We start from the raw sequence: 17,087 nt of genomic DNA on the forward strand, positions 1-17,087 counted from the left end.
TGTAGCAAACCACACCCACAACATGATGCTGCCACCCCCCTGCTTCACGGTTGGGATGATGTTCTTCGGCTTGCAAGCCTCCCCCTTTTTCCTCCAAACATAATGATGGTCATTATGGCCAAACAGTTCAATTTTTTTTTTCATCAAACCAGAGGAAATTTCTCCAAAGAGTACGATCTTTGTCCCCATGTGAAGTTGCAAACCTTAGTCTGGCTTTTTATGGCAGTTTTGGAGCAGTGGTTTCTTCCTTACTGAGCAGCCTTTCAAGTTATGCCGATATAGGACTCATTTTACATTGGATATAGATACTTTTGTACCCGTTTCCTCCAGCATCTTCACAAGGTCCTTTGCTGTTGTTCTGGAATTGATTTGCACTTTTCGACACCAAAGTACGTTCATCTCTAGGAGACGGAACGCGTCTCCTTCCTGAGCGGTATGATGGGTGCGTGGTCCCATGGTGTTTATACTTGCATATTATTGTTGTAAAGATGAACGTGGTACCTTCAGGCATTTGGTAATTGCTCCCAAGGATGAACCAGACTTGCGGAGGTCTACAAAAAAATAGATGGCATCATGAGGGGGGGAAATTATGTGGATATATTGAAGCAACATCTCAAGGCATCAGTCAGGAAGTTAAAGCTTGGTCACAAATGGGTCTTCCAAATGGACAATGACCCCAAGCATACTTCCAAAGTTGTGGCAAAATGGCTTAAGGACAACAAAGTCAGGGTATTGGAGTGGCCATCACAAATCCCTGACCTCAATCATATAGAAGATTTGTGGGCAGAACTGAAAAATTGTGGGCGAGCAAGGAGGTCTACAAACCTGAGTCAGTTACACCAGCTCTGTCAGGAGGAATGGGCCAAAATTCACCCAACTTATTGTTGGAAGCTTGTGGAAGGCTACCCGAAACGTTTGTCCCAAGTTAAACAATTTAAAGGCAATGCTACCAAATACTAATTGAGTGTATGTAAACTTCTGACCCCCTGGGAATGTGATGAAAGAAATAAAAGCTGAAATAAATAATTCTCTCACTATTATTCTGACATTTCACGTTCTTAAAATAAAGTGGTGATCCTAACTGACCTAAGACAGGGAATTTTTACTAGGATTAAATGTCAGGAATTGTGAAAACTGAGCTTAAATGTATTTGGCTTAGGTGTATGTAAACTTCCAACTTCAATTGTATTACCTCAATTACCTCGACACCGGTGCCCCCGCACATTGACTCTGCACAGGTTCCCCATGTATATAGCCCCGCTATTGTTATTTACTGCTGCTCTTTAATCTTTTGTTATTCTTATCTCTTACTTTTTTGTTGTTGTATTTTCTTAAAACTGCATTGTTTGTTAAAGGGCTTGTAAGGAAGCATTTCACTGTAACGTCTACACCTGTTGTATTTGGCGCATGTGATAACATTTGATTGGATTTGATTTAAAAAGCTATAGGTTTTCCTTTCTTTTCCCATCCATCACTAGGGTCAAATGACGTGCATCTACCGCTAATGGAATGTTCCGACAGAGTGTAATGTCCAATGTGATGCCAGAGATAATTCCTTTTAGTGGTGCCCTGCTTCAGAAAAACAAGGCTCTCCACTTCATATCAAATGTGAATTTCTATATTGCAACAATGTATCAAATGCAAAACCAAAAAGTATGTTAATATTTGGGTTTGTTTCTCAGACACAGATTAAATGTTGGACTAAAAAGCAGATGTTGTAGAGATGCTCTATTAAAATGGCTTCTTTATCCAGTAACTCATCTTCAGGGGTTAAAGGGGACATTTTTAGAACCACCATCCATCCATTTGTGAATGCATGCACACAACTAAAGATAAAAGTAGCCCACCTACAGTGCCTTCAGAAATTCTCACACCCCTTGACTTTTTCCACATTTTGTTGTGTTACAGCCTGAATTTAAAATGGATTAAGTTGAGATGTGTCACTGGCCTACACGCATAACATCAAAGTGGAATTATTTTTTACTAAATTGTTACTAATTAAACATTTCATGAAATAAGTAGTCAACCCCTTTGTAATGGCAAACCTAAATAAATTCAGGATTAAAAATGTGGTTCACAAGACACATAAATTGCATGGACTCACTGCAATAATAGTGTAACATGATTTTTGAATGACTACCTCAGTTCTGTACCCCACACATACAATTATCTGTAAGGTCCCTCAGTTGAGCATTGCATTTCAAATCACAAAGACCAGGGAGGTTTTCCAATGCCTCGCAAAGGGCACCTATTGGTTGATGGGTAAAAATAGAAAAAGAAGACATTGAATATCCCTTTGAGAATGTTGAAGTTATTACACTTTGGATGGTGTATCAATACTCCCAGTCACTACAAAGATACAGGCCTCCTTCCTAACACAGTTGCCAGAGAAGGAAACTGCTCAGAGATTTCACCATGACATGCCGACTAGACCGTGCACCATCGCGCGCATGTTGATTTTGTCTATCCACACCTGACGCGATCATGCCACACAGATTAAACTATCAAAACGAACTCTGAACCAACTATATTAATTTGGGGACAGGTCAAAACATTAAATATGCATGGACTTTTATCTTGTTAGCTTGCTGTTGCTAGCTAATTTGTCCAGGAATATAAACATTGGATTGTTATTTTATCTGAAATGCAAGGTCCTCTGCTCCGACAATTGATCCACAGATAAAAGGGTAAACCTAGTTAGTTTCTAGTAATCTCTCCTCTCTCAGACTTTATATGGCAGCTGTCAACCAACTTTAAGGTGCATTACCACCACCAATAGGACTGGAATGTAGACCTCAGTTCAGCTTTCAATCACCCATATGGGTATATGCTCCTAAAAACCAATGAGAAGATGGGAGAGGCGGGACTTGCAGCCACATCAAGTGTCAAAAATAGAACCAAGTTATATTTTAGTGCCTGGCTACGCATACACTCGTTGACGAGCATGAGCAGTTTAGATTACATGATTGAATAGTATGTGTAAATTTTTGCAAAAGCGAGCGGTGTGGTCAGCATGTGAGGCCAATGGTGACGTTGGTGGTGGCATGGTGGTGGCTGCATGGAGGAATGGGCCAAAATGGGCGAAATACCAGCAACAGTGTGTGGAAAACCTTGTGAAGACTTACAGAAAACGTTTGACCTCTGTCATTGCCAACAAAGGGTATATAACAAAGTATTGAGATAAACTTTTGTTATTGACCAAATACTTATTTTCCACCACAATTTGCAAATAAATAAATTAAAAATCCTACAATGTGATTTTCTGGATTTTTTTTCTCATTTTGTCTGTCATAGTTGAAGTGTACCTATGATGAAAATTACAGGCCTCATCTTTTTAAGTGGGAGAACTTGCACAATTGGTGGCTGACTAAATACTTTTTTGCCCCACTGTATATATATATATATATTTTAAATGTGGTCACTGGCAAACACACAATATCTCATAATGTCAAAGTGGATTTATGGTTTATGAAATGTTTACAAATTAATGAAAAATGTAAAGCTGAAATATCTTGAGCCATTAAATAAAGTTTAAAACAAATCTAATCAATCAAAAAGTAACACAATAAATGTAAATAACAATAACAAGGCTCTATACAGGGGGTACTGGTACCGAGGCAATTTACGGGGGTACAGGTTAGTCGAGGTCATTTGTAAAGTGACTATGCATAGACAATAAACAGCGAGTAGCAGCAGTGTAAAAACAAAGGGCTATGACTCCAGTCACCCAAGTCATAGCCAGTCTATGACTTGGGTGACTGGAGTCTTTGACAATTTTTTGGGCCTTCCTCTGACACCGGCTAGTATATATGTCCTGGATGTCAGGAAGCTTGGCCTTACGCACTACCCTCTGTATTGCCTCTCGGTCAGATGCCGAGAACAGTTGCCATACCAGGCTGTGATGCAACCAGTCAGGATGCTCTCAATGGTGCAGCTGTTGAACTTTTTGAGGATCTGGAGACCCATGCTAAATCTTTTCAGTCTCCTGAGGAAAGGTGTTGTTGTGCCCTCTTCACAAATGTCTTGGTGTGGTTGGACGATGATAGTTTGTTGTTGATGTGGACACCAAGGAACTTGAAACTCTCGACTCGCTCCACTTCAGTCCCATCAATGTTAATGGGGGTTTGTTCGTCCCTCCTTTTCCTGTAGTCCACAATCAGCTCCTTTGTCATGCACACATTGAGAGAGAGGTTGTTGTCCTGGCACCACTCTGCCAGGTCTCTGACCTCCTCCCCATAGGCGGTTTCATCCTTGTCGGTGATCAGGCCTACCACTGTTGTGTCGTCAGCAAACTTAATGATGGAAGGCGAGGTCAGTACAGGTGCATCAAAGCTGGGACCGAGAGACTGAAAAACAGCTTCTATCTCAAGGCCATCAGACTGTTAAACAGCCACCACTAACATTGAGTGGCTGCTGCCAACACACTGACACTGACTCAACTCCAGCCACTTTAATAACGGGAATTGATGGGAAATTATGAAAATATATCACTAGCCACTTTAAACAATGCTACCTTATATAATGTTACTTACAGTAACGTTACTTACAGTAACTTACTCTATATCATCGACTGCATCCTTATGTAATACATGTATCACTAGCCACTTTAACTATGCCACTTTGTTTACATACTCATCTCATATGTATATACTGTACTCGATACCATCTACTGTATCTTGCCTATGCTGCTCTGTACCATCACTCATTCATATATCCTTATGTACATATTCTTTATCCCCTTACACTGTGTATAAGACAGTAGTTTAGGAATTGTTAGTTTACTTGTTGGTTATTACTGCATTGTCGGAACTAGAAGCACAAGCATTTCGCTACTCTCGCATTAACATCTGCCAACCATGTGTATGTGACAAATAAAATTTGAATTGATTTGATTTGGTGTTGGAGTCATGCTTGCCCATGCAGTCGTGGGTGAACAGGGAGTACAGGAGGGGACTAAGCACGCACCCCTTAGGGGCCCCAGTGTTGTGGATCAGCGTGGCAGATGTGTTGTTGTCTACTCTTACAACCTGGGGGCAGCCTGTCAGGAAGTCCAGGATCCAGTTGCAGAGGGAGTCCCAGGGTTGTTTAGTCCCAGGGTCCTTAGCTTAGTGATGAGCTTTGTGGGCACTATGGTATTGAACGCTGAGCTGTAGTCAATGGACAGCATTCTCACGTACGTGTTCCTTTTGTCTAAGTGGGAAAGGGCAGTATTGCCTGCATCTGATGGACAGTCTGAGGAGAGGGAGCATGTGTGAGGGGAGGGAACAGTGGTGAGGCTTCTACTATCCCTCCCTCTGCTATGAGTGGCAACAATGTCATACTCTTTATGACCAGAGTGCATCAGATAGATGGGCAACATGTACAGAGACAGAGGGGCGCTGTTTTGCTCGCTCTGATGCTTTCTCTGGTAAAATACTTTCGGCCTCTTACGAATTGAAGGAAAATTATGAAAACACAGAGAGAGGAAAGGTAAATTATTTTACATGTTTTTTCTTGGTCATTTTTTGTTGAAAGCCTGGCTTCCCTTGGCATCCATGAATATGTAGCCTTCTACATATTTGGGCGGCAGGGTAGCCTAGTGTTTAGAGCGTTGGACTAGTAACCGAAAGGTTGCAAGTTCGAATCATCGAGCTGACAAGGTACAAATCTGTCTTTCTGAACAGGCAGTTAACCCACTGTTCCTAGCCCGTAATTGAAAATAAGAATTTGTTCTTAACTGACTTGCCTAGTAAAATAAATCTAGCTACATATTGAACTTCCATCCTCTAAATCCAAGGGCACAATGTATGAATTTATGGTTGGATTACAATCACCGGCCAGTACAGAGAATTAAGTAAAACCACAAATCCAAATCCCTATCTCCATCCATGGCTAATTTAGGATAGGGACACTTTTAGCTAGCTAGCTAGACACCGGAGGACAACAACACAATGAGATGCAACAATTCAAGTTGTTTCTGTCAATTATATATTTATCTTGATGCGATATGATAGGAGTGAACGCAAATCCAAACTAACTTCCCCGCTCGCTCGGAATGCTTTCTCTTGTGAGATACATTCAGCCTCTTGCGAATTGGAAGGAAAATCATTAAAACACAGAGAAACTAAAGAAAATGTATTTTCTTGGTCAATTTTTGGGGAAAGCCTGGCTTCCTTTGGCATCCATGAATACACACCACTGAGTATCTCTGCATTATTGCTGCTTCATGCACCAATTCATCGATATTAAAAAAGACACAAGCAGCTAATAATATCAACGCAAGGTTATCGGAGCTCTTTGCAGCTGCAGTGCTGGTTGTAGCCGTAGGTATAAAAGTGCCCATGATTTGCTCTCTGAGCCTGTCGGGTAGGCAGAGATCTACCTTCAGACACATGAAATTGTTAAAATTGGGAACACTTTGCCTTCCCGGCACTAGGGCTGCTGAATCAAGTGCACAGACTGCCAATAGCGCGAAAAATAGGAACGCAAGGCTTTTTTTCCCCACATAAATGTTTGGTGATCGACTAGGAAATCATTGGAGATTGAATAGTGGGTTGGTGATCAGTGTTATAGAGGGTGCAACGGGGTAGAGAGGGAGCATACTTCATTTAAGATCGCACAGGACACCAGATAAGATAGGAGAATCATACCAGATATGACAGACTGACCCGAGCCCCCCCCCCCCGGGCCGGCTGTCCAGCTCCTACCTTTCTTTTCTTTGGATTGGTGGATACATCTCATTATTGTAATCTCATTTTGAATATGCGATGAGAGTTGTTGACGTCAAACGCCTGTATTCAATGGCTTTGGCAATGTTAACACATGTTTCCCATGCCAATAAAGCCCTTGAATTGAATTGGAGAGAGGATATGCTATACTAGCTCATTCATGAATATTCATAGCCATCTCCGATATAAAGTGCTTTTTCTCAAAATGGCCTACTTATATCAGTACACTTCGTAACAAGTTAAGCATTGCAAAACGTATATTCGATCAAATAAACCTCAAGTAGCATGTAAGATGTTGAGGTGGTTTATTTGCAGGTATTAAAAGTTGTAAGTCGCTCTGGATAAGAGCGTCTGCTAAATGACTTAAATGTAAATGTATAAAAAAAATGTGTTGACCAAATTCAACACTCTCCTTGAATCCTTACTTGGTGGACGAAACAATAAAAGCGCCACTTGCTGGTGGGAGACCGATTTTTCTCTGAGTTCGCTCTCTTCTCTCTGTTTATACAGACAAACACCACATGCGCACTAGCACAGGGAGCACGGTGAGCAGCGTCTACGTTGTCAAGTCATCCAAAAACATTGCAGACATTGGATAAAAATAAAATGTTAACATCATCGGTTGTGAGTGATGGAAACAAGTCGGCATCAGCGACAATTGTTTGAATAATTCAATGGATGATTTGTGCACACAGGTGATGACTAAAGTGTCTTAAATCTCTATGTGACTGTTTTTGGAAATTGTATTTCTTGGCCGGGCGTCAATTAAAACCGCAGTACCGAAGCAAAACTGTAGGAGCAGTCGAAACCGTCCTTTAGACCGGAACCCTGGCCCATTGCTCGAGATGCGCATATACTTCCTATTTTTCTGAAGTTCTTGTTTTTAAAATGGCGCCGTTAGACTTGGATAAGTATGTTGAGATTGCAAGACAGTGCAAATATTTACCAGAAAACGACTTAAAGGTGAGCATTAATATTATTTTTATTCGTGTACTTAACCAATACCCATATGTTTGTACATTCGCTCTGGCTATATCAATCATATTGCGACATCAATATGGCTGGCTAAGCTAGCATGATTTCCGACTTCAATTAAATGAAGGCAGCTAACGTTAGCCAGTACAGTAGCTTGCCTGTTAGCCGAACACGTCAAACCTTGGGATAACCACGATAGAATGGATGTATATTATTGCCATTAGAGATCTTGCTAACTAGTTAAACCTGTGAACTAGATATGCAGATGACTAACGTTAACGGTAGCTAACGTTCGTGGGCTAATGTCAGTTACAGCCATGGTTTGTGAACTAACAGGCTAACGCTTTAGCTGTGTAGCAGATTGCTATATAGGAATGATACTAGCTTTCAGCACATACATTTATAGTCAGCTAGCCAGCGTAATATAGTCCAGAGCAAATATTGGTGTCTTTCGAAAACGTAACGTTGTGACCTGAAACCACAACATTATTTCAGTATTGGTTAGCTAATGTGAGACGTATCAATCAGGGCCCAGGAAGTTGTAGCTAACTACCATTGCAAACCTAGGTTTAACAAATAACGTGAAGAGGCTGGGTTGATCAACTCCACGATATGTACATCTGGTCCATTGATGTGATCGTGGAGTTGAGAAACCTGGATGCATATGAAGATGCCTCCCAATTAGAGAGGGTTTCTGATGATATGGCCAAATATTCGAAAATTGGCCAATTCAAAGATGGTCGTTTAGAAATAGCAGTAGGTCCAGTGTGCAAGCCTTTATTATTCAGCCTAATAATTTTGTCATGTTTCATCCCTCTCAGAGATTATGTGACTATGTATGTGATTTGCTACTCGAGGAATCAAATGTTCAACCAGTATCCACACCAGTCACTGTTTGTGGAGACATTCATGGCCAGGTAATATCCAATGTTCTTTTTGATACCATTCCCAAATTAATTGGTTCTTTAACTTTTTTTTGTTTTGTTTCTACTTTAAAAATAAATCATTGTCCATGATTTTTATATGCATTATCCCAATGTGTGGTTGTTTTGTTTTAAATGATCAAACAAATCTATCTACTGTGCACATTCTGAATATCCCAATTTTTATAGTAAATGTGAAATTCTCTTTCTGAACACTGTCTCCAGTTTTATGACCTATGTGAACTCTTCAGAACTGGCGGACAAGTTCCAGACACAAACTACATTTTTATGGTAAGTGTGAAGTTGTATTATATTGTTATGCTCTGCATTAAAAAAAATGGAATTTAGAACATAAGCTGGATCTGACTTGCGATTGATCTGAACCCTGGTCAATGCCTGTCTGTTTTACCCAGGGAGACTTTGTGGACAGGGGATACTACAGCTTGGAGACATTCACGTACCTGCTAGCCTTAAAAGCCAAGTGGCCGGACCGCATCACACTTCTACGAGGAAATCACGAAAGCAGGCAGATAACACAGGTGTACGGCTTTTACGGTGAGCAACATGCCTAATTGCTGGGGGGACATTAACTCTAACAACACATAAGACCATATGTATCCTTGTAGGGTCTCGTGCCATAGTTATTGGAACAATTGGTAACTAACCTGGTACCAAGAAGCAAACAAGTAGCTGAATTTCTAAGTTATTATGGTGTAATTACCATTTAACCTTGAGCTAAAATAAAAGATTCTAGAAATTCTTCATATGTCCAAAAAGCTTATTTCTATCAAAGTGAGCATTTCTCCTTTGCCAAGACAATCTATCCACCAGACAGGTGTTGCATCTCAAGAAGCTGATTAAACAGCATGATTATCACACAGGTGCAGCTTGGGTTGGGGACAATGAAAGGCCACTTTAAAATGTGCAGTTTTGTCTCACAACACAATGCCACAGATGTCTCAAGTTTTAAGAGAGTGTGTAATTGGTATGCTGACTGCAGGAATGTCCACCAGAGCTTTTGTCAGAGAATTGAATGTTACTTTCTTTAATATAAAGCGCCTCCAACGTCATTTTAGAGAATTTGACAATACTTCCAACCGGCCTCACAACCGCAGAGCATGTGTAAACACGCCAGCCCAGGACCTCCACATCCGGCTTCTTCACCTGCGGGGTCGTCTGAGACCAGCCACCCGGACAGCTGATAAAACTGTGGGTTTGTACAATGGAAGAATTTCTGCACATACTGTCAGAAACCATCTCGGGGAAGCTCATCCGCATGCTCTTCTGAGACCAGGGTCTTAACCTGACTGCAGTTCAGTGTTGTAATCGACTTCAGTGGGAAAATGCTCACCTTCGATGGCCGCTGGCATGCTGGAGAAGTGTGCTCTTCACGGATGAATCCCGGTTTCAATTGTACCAGGCAGACCGTGTGTATGGTGTCGTGTGGACAAGCTGTTTGCTGATATCAAGATTGTGAACCGAGTGCCCCATGGTGGTGTTATGGTTATGGCAGCGGCATGCATAAGCAACGGACAAACATGATTGCATTTTATCAATGCCAATTTGAATGCACAGACATACCGTGACGAGATCCTGGGGGCCATTGTCGTGCCATTCATCCGTCGCCATTACATATTTTATCATGATAATGCACGGTCCCATGTCGCAAGGATCTGTACACAATTCCAGGGTTTGCAAAAGGAGCACGAGGTGCTTAAAGTATGTGAATTTGGCATTCTGAAATTGAAGTACTTAGACATTTTTTCAAGTTGGTACTTGAATTAAAATGAGGAGAACAGATAATGATCAAATACATTTATGAAAAACATTAGAAAAATGTATTGGTTTTGCTCATTCTAATTTGGGCTGAAGTGACTGTTTTTTTTTAATACTTATTTTGTACGTAATGTTGCCGGTACCGTCTCTTATGACCGAAAATAACTTCTGGACATCAGGACTGCAATTCCTCATCACGGACTGGCAGAATCCTTTTTTTCCTTTAACGAGTCTGACGCGCCAGACGCAAATGATATACTCCTTTCTCGGGGACAGGCCCAGATTCCTGTGATCTGCATGAAGAGGAGTTGGAGAAAAAGGGGCCAACGGGTAGGCTGCCTTCTGAGAATTCGTAGGCGATCGAATAAACCCCCACTTCCTTCCATTTTGCTAGCAAACGTGCAATCTTTGGAGAATAAAACGGATGACCTACGCGCAAGATTAAGCTACCAGCGGGACATTCAAAACAGCAATATCTTAAGCATCACAGAGTCGTGGCTGAATGATGACACTATCAACATACAGCTGGCTGGTTATACGCTGGAATGGCAGGATAGAACAGCGGCGTCTGGTAAGACAAGGGGCAGAAGGCTATGTATTTTTGTAAATAACAGCTGATGCACGATATTTAAGTAAGTCTCGCTATTGCTCGCCTGAGGTAGAGTATCTCATGATAAGCTGTAGACCACATGATCTACCTAGAGCGTTTTCATCTATTTTTCATAGCTGTTTACATACCACGACAGTCAGAGGCTGGCACTAAGTCAGCATTGAATGAGCTGTATTCCGCCATAAGCAACCAAGAAAACACTCACCCAGAGGCGGCACTCCTAGTAGCCGGGGCCATTAATGCAGGGAAACTTAAATCCGTTTCACCAAATTTTCTATCGGCATGTTAAATGTGCAACCAGAGGGGGGGGAGAACTCCGGACCACCTTTACTCCACACACAGAGACTCATTCAAAGCTCTCCCTCGCCCTCCATTTGGCAAATCTGACCATAATTCTATCCTCCTGATTCCTGCTTACAAAAAATCACAAGATCACAAGCAAAAAGTAAAGCGGGAAACACCAGTCCAGATCAATAAAAAGGGGTCAGGTGAAGCAGATGCCTAGCACAGACTGGAATATGTTCTGAGATTCCTCTGATGGCATTGAGGAGTACACCACATCAGTCATTGGCTTCATCAATAAGTGCTTCGATGACGTCGTCCCCACAGTGACCGTACGTACATACCCCAACCAGAAGCCATAGATTACAGGCAACATCCACACTGAGCTTTCAAGGAGCGGGACTCTAACCCGGAAGCTTATAGGAAATGCCGCTATGCCCTCTGACGAACCATCAAACAGGCAAAGCGTCAATACAGGACGAAGAGAATCGTACTACACCAGCTCTGACGCTCGCTCGTCGGATGTGGCAGGGCTTGCAAACCATTAGACTTCAAAGGGAATCACAGCAGTGAACTGCCCAGTGACACGAGCCTACCAGACGAGCTAGGCTCGCTTCGAGGAAAATAACACTGAAACATGCATGAGAGCACCAGCTGTTCCAGAAGACTGTGTGATCATGCTCTCCGCAGCCAGTGTGAGTAAGACCTTTAAACAGGTCAACAGGTCAACATTCCAGATGGATTACCAGGACGTGTACTGCAAGCATGTGCTGACCAACTAGCAAGTGTCTTCACTGACATTTTTAACCTCTCCCTGTCCGAGTCTGTAATACCAACATGTTTTAAGCAGACTACCATAGTGCCTGTGCCCAAGAACACTAAGGTAACCTGCCTAAATGACTACCGACCCGTAGCACTCACGTCTGTAGCCATGAAGTGCTTTGAAAGGCTGATCATGGCTCACATCAACACCATTATCCCAGAAACCCTAGACCCACTCCAATTTGCATACTGCCCTAACAGATCCACAGATGATGCAATCTCTATTGCATTCCACACTGCCCTTTCCCACCTGGACAGAAGGAACACCTATGTGAGAATGCTATTCATTGACTAGCGTTCAGCGTTCAACACCATAGTGCCCCCAAAGCTCATCAATAAGCTAAAAACCCTGGGACTAAACATCTCCCTCTGCAATTGGATCCTGGACTTCCTGATGGGCTGCTCCCTGGTAGTAAAGGTAGGTAACAACACATCCGCCATGATGATCCTCAACACAGGGGCCCCTCGGGTGTGTGTTCAGTCTACTCCTGTACTCCCTTGTTCACTCATGACTGCACGGCCAGGCACGACTCCAACACCATCAAGTTTGCTTATGACACAACAGTGGTAGGCCTGACTATCGACGAGACAGCCTATAGGGAGGAGGTCAGAGACCTGACCGTGTGGTGCTAGGACAACAACCTCTCTCTCAATGTGATCAAGACAAAGGAGATGATTGTGGACTACAGGAAAAAGAGGACCAAGCATCTCATCGATGGGGCTGCAGTGGAGCAGGTTGAAAGCTTCAAGTTCCTTGGTGTCCACATCACCAACAAACTACCATGGTCCAAGCACACCAAGACAGTCGTGAAGAGGGCACGACAAAACCTATTCCCCCTCAGGAGACTGAACTTATTTGGCATGGGTCCTGAGATTCTCAGAAGGTTCTACAGCTGCACCATCAAGAGCATCCTTGATGGTTGCGCATCACTGCCTGGTATGGCAACTGCCCGGCCTCCGACCGCAAGGCACTACAGAGGGTAGCGCGAACTGCCCAGTACATAACTGCGGCCAAGCTTCCTGCCATCCAGGTCCTCTATACCAGGCAGTGTCCGATGAAGGCCCTAAAAATTGTTAGACTCCAGCCACCCAAGTCATAGACTATTCTCTCTGCATCCGCATGGCAAGCAGTACCGAAGCGCCAAGTCAAGGTCCAAGAGACTTCTAAACAGCTTCTACCCTCAAGCCATAAGACTCCTGAACACCTAATCAAGTGGCTGCCCAGACTTTTTGCATTGTCCCACCTCTCCCCCTTTTACACCGGTGCTAATCTCTGTTGTTATCATCTAGGCATAGTCACTTTGTTAACTCTACCTATATGTACATATTACCTCAACTAACCGGTGCCCCCGCACATTGACTCTGTACCGGTACCCCACCCCCCCCCCCCTCTATATAGTCTCGCTATTGTTATTTTACTGCTGCTCCTTAAGTACCTTTTACTATTTTTTTTTACTTATCTGTTTTTTTTTTCAACTGCATTATTGGTTAAGAGTCTGTAAGTAAGCATTTCACTGTGACTATTAAAATTAGATTTGATTGGATGCCGCCAAACCTCACATCAATGGCTAAAATGCCGGGCAAATGTAGATTCGTCACTACTCAGATGACAAAATAATCCGTACTGACTTACCACTCACGTATTGAGCAAATAAGTAGTGAAACAATGTATTATTGAGTACAACTTATAGGGTAGTGATAAATACTATGGTAGTTGTTTTCTTTTTCTTCATGCAGTTGTGGCAATATACTGCCATCTGGTGGTGACCAGAAACATTTCTATAACATTAAGTATTACAAATTGATGGCCCTTGAAAATATTAGTGCTTGAAAAAGTCCTTGAATTTGATTTGCCACTGTCTGTACGAACACTGCAATTCTTGGAGTTCTTCCATGGCCTGCGTACTCACCCAACAAATGTCACCCATTGAGCATGTTTGGGATGATCTGGATCAATATGTACCACAGCGTGTCTCAGTTCCCACCAATATCCAGCAACTTCACATAGCCATTGAAAAAGAGTGGGACAACATTCCACAGGCCACAATCAACAGCCTGATCAACTCGACGCGAAGGAGATGTTTTGCACTGTATGAGGCAAATGGTGGTCACACCAGATACTGACTGGTTTTCTGATCCCCGCCCCAATTGTTTTTTTTAAAGTTATCTGTGACCAATAGATGCATATCGGTATTCCCAGTCGAGTGAAATCCATAGATTACGGCCTAATTAATTAATTTCACATTTCTGATTTCCCTACATTTTATTATTTAACCTTTATTTAACTAGGCCAGTCAGTTAAGAACAAATTATTATTTACAATGACGGCCTATCCCAGCCCACCCTAACCCGGACAATGCTGGTTAAATTGTGTGCCGCCCTATAGGACTCCAAATCACGGTCGGTTGTGACACAGCCTGGAATCTAACCAGGGTCTGCAGTGACTCCTCTAGCGCTGATATGCCGTGCCTTAGACCTCTGTGCCACTAGGGAACACATAAATGTGAACTGTAACTCAGTTAAAGTTTTGAAATTGTTGCGTGTTATGTTTATAGTTTCGTTCAGTGAAAAAAATAATAAGTGCTGCCAGATTTGTAAAGTGTTCTCGATTTTTACCTGTTATTTTTTGCAGATGAGTGCCAAACTAAATATGGGAATGCAAATGCGTGGCGATACTGCACTAAAGTGTTTGACATGCTAACAGTAGCGGCTGTAAGTCCAATCACCATGACCATTCACACTTCTTTGAATACATGTGCTTTATCTATCTTACATTTTCCCACACGTATGAATCAATCACTTACAGAGTTTCTTACCACAGTTGATAGACGAGCAGGTCCTTTGTGTGCATGGTGGTCTTTCGCCTGACATCAAGACCCTGGACCAGATCCGCACAATCGAGCGCAACCAAGAAATTCCCCACAAGGGGGCCTTCTGTGACCTGGTGTGGTCGGACCCAGAGGATGTGGACACCTGGGCCATCAGTCCGCGAGGTGCAGGCTGGCTGTTTGGCGCCAAGGTCACTAATGAGGTAAACACATCAAATTGTCCTGAGTAGAGGGCTAACTACTACAGCTTATAATGATGGTATGAATAGACCTTGAGGGTAGGCTTGGGTGGTATATACACTATACCGGGATAGTTTGAAATACCAAAGGTATGATTTTCAATACAGTAAAAATGCTTGGGGTTTGCATGCTACGCCACTGCTTATAAAATATAAGTTAACTATCTAACATGTGCCAAATAAATTATCTCCAGTTCAGGGCTCCAGTTATGCATTTGGTTCTCTAACTTGCTAGCTTGTAAGCTCAAGCTTCTTGGTTATAGCAGAGACAATCACCTCCTGGATCAAGATTCCTGCTGCCCAATTTCTTTTTCTTTTTTTTTTTTTTTCAATTTGAAAGAGAGACCTATGTTGAATACTGAGCTCATCTGTGGTTTTGTTTGACCCATTTCAGTTTGTTCACATCAATAATCTGAAGCTGATTTGCCGTGCACACCAGCTGGTCCACGAGGGCTACAAGTTCATGTTTGACGAGAAGCTGGTGACGGTGTGGTCCGCGCCCAACTACTGTTACCGCTGTGGAAACATTGCCTCCATCATGGTCTTCAAAGACGTGAACACCCGGGAGCCCAAGCTGTTCCGCGCCGTGCCCGACTCGGAGCGGGTCATCCCTCCCAGAACAACAACACCTTATTTCCTCTAATCACAAGAGCCGTTTTGTTCACTCCAAAAATAGCCCGTTGCCTCTTTCCCTCACCCATTTCCCGTTTGCAGTCTTAAGGAAGTGGATAGGTGTAACTAAGAAATGACAATACAATGGCTTCACCTTGGTCTGGTCCAGAACTAACCATAGCTCTTACCTCTTCAGTGTTTACAGATCTGAAGGAATGAGATGTGTATAAGCAACATGATGCAAGCTCCCATAAGCCTCATTGAAAGGTTGAGCTGTCACTAGTTTGTTTACATCCATCTCATCCCTTTAGATCTGCAAAAACCTAAGTGATAGATGCTTCTGGACTGAATCTTGTATTACTTTTAGGGGATCTATCTATATTTCTTAAACCTATCTGGTTTGTTGTCATCTGCAAAGGGTTAGTGGTTTTGGGACTGGGCTATTGTCCCCACTGTCAACAACCCCCTCCCTTCCCCCCAAGCTTCTCCCAACGGGACTTGCATTTCTCGATCTGTTATATTGAACATTTTCTTTCTTGAAATATCCCACCTCAGTCCTGCCTCATTCCCTTGATAGTATTTGATGTTGCCAAATGCATATTTGTTTTTGTAGATTAACATTGTTGCATTGGATGAATTGACTCAATAGTACTATTGGCCCTTCATTTCAATTGAAGCCCTATCTCTATATTCACCCCAATACTCCTGATTTTAATTTCTACTCCCTCAAATTCTATTTGATGTGAGTAAATAGGACACGCTGTTCCTATTAAAAGTAATTGTAGCCAACAGTGTATTTGTATGAATGTTTTGCAGCTTTGTGCACATTCAACGGTCATTCATCTACTCTGCTTCTTTATAGGGATATTATCATAGGCTGTCACGGATTGAATTCCTTGAATTGCACTGTTTCTCAGAATTCCATGTTAACTATTGAATGGAATTCAGTGATGTGAGTTTTATCGTTCCAACTGGGTCGATATTGCAATTACGCTAAAGGCATGTCAGACCTGATACTATGAACTCTCAGCTGTAATCTATAGAAGAAAACAGTTTTCTCCTCATGCCGTACTATCTTCACAGATATTATTTCCACAGAAGACAGCAACTTAAGTATGCTGCTGCTGTTTTTTAAACCAGATCAGGGTGATTGGGGAGGGGATAAGTCTTGGGGACTGTGTGGGCGATTAGGCTTTTGTACATTGAAATAATTGTATTGATTATTTCTCCTATTTTTTTTCCTGATTTGTTGTATTTTATTATTGTAGACCGAAATCAACCTACCAATTGAAAATAAAAAGCCTTTAACTTAA

At 42.3% G+C, this 17,087-nt stretch overlaps 1 protein-coding gene across 1 annotated transcript; it reads left to right on the forward strand.

Moving 5' to 3' along the window:
• The first annotated feature begins 7,522 nt into the window (after positions 1-7,522).
• On the forward strand, positions 7,523-17,087 carry LOC135518286 (serine/threonine-protein phosphatase 6 catalytic subunit). Its single transcript, XM_064943349.1, has 7 exons — positions 7,523-7,670; positions 8,504-8,599; positions 8,831-8,896; positions 9,019-9,160; positions 14,728-14,807; positions 14,917-15,126; positions 15,557-17,087. The coding sequence occupies exons 1-7, from the start codon at positions 7,596-7,598 to the stop codon at positions 15,803-15,805; spliced, it is 918 nt and encodes a 305-aa protein (XP_064799421.1). The 5' UTR covers positions 7,523-7,595; the 3' UTR covers positions 15,806-17,087.

Source organism: Oncorhynchus masou, chromosome 28, assembly GCF_036934945.1.
Source record: "Oncorhynchus masou masou isolate Uvic2021 chromosome 28, UVic_Omas_1.1, whole genome shotgun sequence".
In the NCBI taxonomy this organism is placed as follows: Eukaryota; Metazoa; Chordata; class Actinopteri; order Salmoniformes; family Salmonidae; genus Oncorhynchus; species Oncorhynchus masou.